Here is a 5683-nt window from a genome sequence, read left to right on the forward strand (position 1 = left end):
TGGCTGCTGCAGCTGCTGTAGCCGCAATGGCTGCTGCAGCTGCTGCAGCTGCCGCCGCTACTGCTGGTGTGGCTGCTGCTGCTGCCGGTGCAGCTGCTATTGTTGTTGTGCAGGCCGATGCCAGCAGCAGCAGCATCAGCACCAGCAGCTGTTACCAGCAGCAGCTGCTGCTGCTGCTTCCGTTGCAGCAGATGCCTCGGCTGTGGCTGCTACTGCGGCTGCTTTTTGCACTCAATCCTATAACTCATCTGTTGCTGCAGTGCTGCAGCAGTGAGAGCAGCAGCACCCCCCAACTCTGCTGCTGCTGCTGCTGCTGCTGCAGCTGCTTCTGCGTTATGACTGTTTGCTGGTGTACATACAGACGCTCTCCATACCCAAACAAGTTCCCCGCCGCTGATACGCCCGCCCCGCCAGGACGAAGCTGCTGCTGCTGCTGCTGCTGCTGCTGCTGCTCCTGCTGCTCCTGCTGCTCCTGCTGCTGTTGTGGTGGTGGTGTTGCTGCTGCTGCTGCTGCAGCAACCGCAGCAATATAGAAAGCGACCGCTAAGCGAATACATCTTCTTATAAAAATCAACAATACGCGTCAAGCAAACAAAAGAAGACGCAGCAGCAGCAGCAGCAACAGTTGCTGCTGCTGCTGCTGCTGATACTGCGCGTAACTCTGCTACAGCAGAAGCAGCAGCAACTCCAGCAATCCAGAGGCTGCCTGCTTCTGTGGGCATCAAATCATCTGGCTGCTGCTGCTGCTGCTGCTGTTGGTGGGCCGCCGTGTTGCTGCTGCTGCAGCATTCACAGTGAAGCTGGCAGCGTCTGCTGCAACCGGGCCCCACACTATGGTGCTGTTGCTGCTGTTGCTGCCGCTGCTGCTGCTGTTGCTGTTGCTTCAAGCTACGGGGGGTCCGGCATCATCTTCTCTGTTTGGCGGCTGCTGCTCTCTGGATGCCTTCGCCGGCAACGCAGCAGGGCCTGAACAGCAACAGCAGCAGCAGCAACAGCAGCAGCAAGTGACAGCAGCATAAATAACAGCACCCGAAGTAGCATAACGGAGAAAAAGGAAATGAAAGCAACAGCAAACCAACAACTGACACCGGCAGCAGCAGCAAAAGCAGCAGCAGCAACAACGCCAGCAGCAGCAACAGCAGCAGCAACAGCACATACTTCTGAATGCAGAAAAGAGAACAGCGAGTATGATAAGGACGAGGGAAGCAACATGAGTTGGGTTGAGCCCTCCCGCTGTCTGCTGCTCTCCTCCTTCGCCTCCGCTGCTGCCTGCTGCTGCTGCTTCTGCTCCATCTGCTGCAGCAGGAAGCACATCGGTTGGAGACCCCAGAGCATTTGCCGATGCTACAGCATCACGTACAGCCCCCATGAGCGCCGCAAGGGAGCTGCAGATACACCCCACCAACTCGTCTGACATCGTTGCGTTGCTGCTGCTGCTGCTGCTGATTACGGTGCTGCTGCTGCTGCTGACAGAGCAGTCAGGGCCGCAGAAAGGAATCCTGTAGAACTCCTGCTATATATTTAAAACGTCGCCCTTTGTGGCGGTGCTGCTGCTGCTGTTGTTGCTGCTGCAGCTGCCGCTCACGTGCCTTGGGCGGGGGAGGGAAGCGCTGCTGCGCGTCCTCCGCAGCAGCAGGCTGCTGCTGCTGTTGCTGTCTATAATAATCTTCTCCTGCTGCAGGAGCTGCTGCAGGAGCAAAGAAGAGGAAAGCCGAAGGCGTGTACTCCGTCAAAGAGAAGAGAAAGGCTGATGTAATCGCCGCTGCAGCAGCAGCAGCAACAGCAGCAGCAACAGCAGAAGCACAAAGGAGAGGCGAGTGAGAAGAAGGCCGCTCTATAGAATAAAAACAGTCTTTTTATAAACAGATAAAGACAATATGTTTGTAAAATTTGGGGTGTACAGACTCCGAACAGCCACAGCAGCAGCAGCAGCAGCGCTAAGCAGCAGCAGCTGCTGAGCGCACCAGTCGAGCGGCTCTTTCGCGTGCTGCTGCTGCTGCTGCTGCTGCTGCTGCTGCTGCTGCTGCAGGGGCTCTTCCTGTTCCACGTTTCAGGGTAGCATCTTATAAGTTTGCATCATTAATCTTTAGTTAGTAGCAGCAGAAGAAGGTGCCGCTTAGCAGCAGTAGGAGGCCGCCGATCCCTAAGCAGCAAACGCAGCTCTTAGGGCGGACCGCTACGTCAGCAGCAGCAGCAGCAGCAGCACAGCAGCAGCAGCAGCAGCAGCAGCGACAGCTGCGCGCATGTGCTTCGTTCCTTGTTGCTCTTTCTCTACGCTTCTTTTCTGCTGCTTCTCTTTTAGCTACAGTCCTTTTGCTGCTTCGCCACTCAGCAGCAGCAGCAGCAGCACCAGCTTTGGGGGGCCAGCAGCATTATCATCATCGTGAGCAGCAGCATCAGCAGCAGCGTGAACAGCAGCACTGTGATCAGCAGCAGGAGAAGCAGCAGCAGCAGGAGCAGCAGCAGCAGCAGCAGCGCAAGGATGTCAGACGAGTTGGTGGGGTGTATCTGCAGCTCCCTTGCGGGGCTGATGGGAGCTGTACGTGATGCTGTAGCATCGGCAAATGCTCTGGGGTCTCCAACCGATGTGCTTCCTGCTGCAGCAGATGGAGCAGAAGCAGCAGCAGCAGGCAGCAGCGGAGGCGAAGGAGGAGAGCAGCAGACAGCGGGAGGGCTCAACCCAACTCATGTTGCTTCCCTCGTCCTTATCATACTCGCTGTCCTCTTTTCTGCATTCAGAAGTATGTGCTGCTGCTGTTGGTGCTGCTGGTGCTGGCGTTGTTGCTGCTGCTGTTGCTGCTGCTGATGGGGATGGTAATGCCGTCCACCTGTTGCTGCTGCTCTTGTCCTGCTGCTTTTGCTGCTGCTGTTGCTTTTGCTGCTGCTGGCATTTGTTAAGCGGGTCTCTTTGCTTTTTATTCGCTAGCTGTGCTGCTGCTGCTTCTCCATCTACTGCCGTTCTTTGCGGTTGCGTTGGTGCGTCATTGCTGTGCCTTGCTGTGTGCTGTTACCATTTGCTGCTGCTGCTGCTGCTGCTGCTGCTGTTCAGGCCCTGCTGCGTTGCCGGCGAAGGCATCCAGAGACCAGCAGCCGTCAAACAGAGAAGATGATGCTGGACCCCCTGTAGCCTGAAGCAACAGCAACAGCAGCGGCTGCTGCTGCTCCTCCTGCTGCTACGAGGGCAACAATATCAGCAGTAGCAGCAGCAATGGTAGCAGCAGCAGCAGCAACAGCGGAGGAGCCCCTGTTTGCTAGATTTGTTGTTATCTGCTAAAGAGGAGAATTCAGTTAGGTGTACGAACAGTAGCTTTTAGGGTGTTGCATGCAGCAACTGCAGCAGCAATTGCTGCAGCAGCAGCCGCTGCTGCAGCACCGGAGGCGGCGGCTGCAACCGTAGGGCAGCAGCAGCGACGGCTGCAGCAGCAGCAGCAGCGACGGCTGCAGCAGCAGCAGCAGCAGAGAGGGCAGCAGCAGCAACAGCAGCAGCAGCAACAACAGCAACAGCAACAGCAACAGCAGCAGCAGCAGCATGCTGTGCCTTGGGTGGAGTTCGCTGCTGCAAGTTTGAGGGCTGACAGACCCGCGCGGAAGTATAATGGCGTTGGTGTATTTATATATATATTCATATATATATATATTTATATATATTTATATATATAAATATATATATATATTCCTTTATATTTATAAGTAAATGTTTATCTATATTTATTATAATGCATATTTCTGTAAATGGGTACGTGTACACGCAGGAATATATCTATATGTATGTATAGATATATAGAAATATGTATATCTGTCTACATACATATATATATATATATACATATATACATATACATACATATATATGTAATTGCAAAGATTAATAAATGTCGCTCTGTGTAAATATATATTCTTTATATTCCTTCAAATGCACGTTGGTCTGCATTTATGTTCATATTTACATACACATATACATATGCATATATATATATATATATATATATACATGTATATATGAAGATATATATATATATATATATATACATAAGTACGTATATATATGGATATTCATATATATATATATATATATATATGTGTGTGTATGAATATTGTATGTGTGTGTATATTGCTTTATATTTTGAGTTAGGTTTATATATCTTGCGTGTACGTACACCTCGTTTGTCGCCTCGAACACTGACATGCATGCATGCAAGGCGAAAGAGCAGCAATTTAAAGCCCCAACCGAAGTGTATCCACAGCAGCATTACTTCTGCATGCATTTTTTGCATGCATTTTGCATGCATTCTGCATGCACAAAGGCATGCATGCACCTTTGCATGCACGGAGAGGAAAGAAATGCTGAAAGATGCGATGCATGCAGCAGTTGGTATATTCATTCATTTATGCATGCATACATATATGCATGCATGAATTTATGCATGCATGCCCTTATTTATGCATGCATACAGCGCATGCACGCGTGCATGCATGCATTAATGCGCTCCGCTTTCAGTGGCGCATGCAGGAATGGATCCAGTTTGCATGCATGGATGCACTAACATGCATGCATGCACGCATGCGCCAACATGTATGCATGCCTGGATGCATGCAACAACATGCATGCATGCATGTGTGCATGCATGCATGCATGCACCAACACGCATGCATGCATGCATGCATGTTTTAGCGCTGCATGCATGCGTTTTGGAACAGAACGCTGCAATTGAATTTCAGCCGAAACATCGAAATTGGAATTTATTATTTTCTTCAAATGGCGGTTGTCTATTTGGTGCCTGATGACGTTCAAGTGTATGCGCATACACGCGAAAGCAGCATTTGTAAATTTATTTCGCTTGAGATTAAGCTGCATTAGCGACGAACTGCTGGGAATAGAAAGAAAAACAATACTAATGAAATAAAAGACGAAAGGAATGAAACGCATGCACTTGAATGCGGTATACATGCACCGAACAATTGACAGGAGCTGCACATACACCTTAATCGCATTCAGCGAAGACAGCGATACGCAGGACCTTCTTTTTCTTTTTTTCCCTCCTCTGTTAGTCTAAAAAACAAACAGTTCTGGGGCCAGAGAAAAGAGACGAAGGAGATGTACTCCCCGCTATCAACTATTGTGATCTATCATAATATTCAGGTGTATATGCACCTATTCGCTATCCTGGTGTATGTACAGTTTGCGGTGTATCGGCAACGGATGCTGTTGGGTTTCTGTTTTTAATTCGTTCTTTGCTTTATGTTGGCAGCTCCTACGTGAGCAAACTTTATCTCTTCTTCAATTGCAGCAACCGAGAGAAATCATTCATTACCTTGCTGTGGTGTCCGTACACCTCAACTGTCTGCAGTCTTGCATGCGGCGTGCTGCGCTGTACGTACACCTGAAATGTGCAAATTTCTTCCTTAAATTATCACCTAAAATGCCGTCATTTAAAAAAAAAACACTTTCGTTTGTTGTCGGTTCTCAACTCCGCCTCAAGCAGGAACCCCTCCGCTCCTGCTGCGTTCAGGCCTGTGCTGCCTCACCGCAGCAGCTGCAGTAGCAGCAGCAGCAGCTGCTGCTGCTGCTGCTGTTGCTGCAGACCCTGCGGTTTCTGCTGCCGGGAGTGGTGTTGCAGCAGCAGCAGCTGCCGTTGCCCCCCAATGGCTGTCGCAGCAGTTGCTGCGGCAGCGGCTGGGGGGG

At 50.5% G+C, this 5683-nt stretch overlaps 2 protein-coding genes across 2 annotated transcripts; one reads left to right on the forward strand and one right to left on the reverse strand.

Moving 5' to 3' along the window:
* Window positions 1-883: 883 nt before the first annotated feature.
* Window positions 884-1369, reverse strand: EAH_00057020 (hypothetical protein, conserved; the record flags this gene model as incomplete). Its single annotated transcript, XM_013397449.1, has 2 exons — window positions 884-966; window positions 1159-1369. 2 exons carry the CDS (start codon window positions 1367-1369, stop codon window positions 884-886), a joined length of 294 nt encoding a protein of 97 aa, XP_013252903.1.
* Window positions 1370-2530: 1161 nt separating this feature from the next.
* EAH_00057030 (hypothetical protein) lies at window positions 2531-4183 on the forward strand (the record flags this gene model as incomplete). Its single annotated transcript, XM_013397450.1, has 3 exons — window positions 2531-2741; window positions 3329-3600; window positions 4133-4183. The coding sequence occupies 3 exons, from the start codon at window positions 2531-2533 to the stop codon at window positions 4181-4183; spliced, it is 534 nt and encodes a 177-aa protein (XP_013252904.1).
* Between the last annotated feature and the right edge of the window lie 1500 nt (window positions 4184-5683).

This window comes from Eimeria acervulina, genomic scaffold (assembly GCF_000499425.1).
Source record: "Eimeria acervulina Houghton genomic scaffold, Eah_scaff1204, whole genome shotgun sequence".
NCBI lineage: Eukaryota > Apicomplexa > Conoidasida > Eucoccidiorida > Eimeriidae > Eimeria > Eimeria acervulina.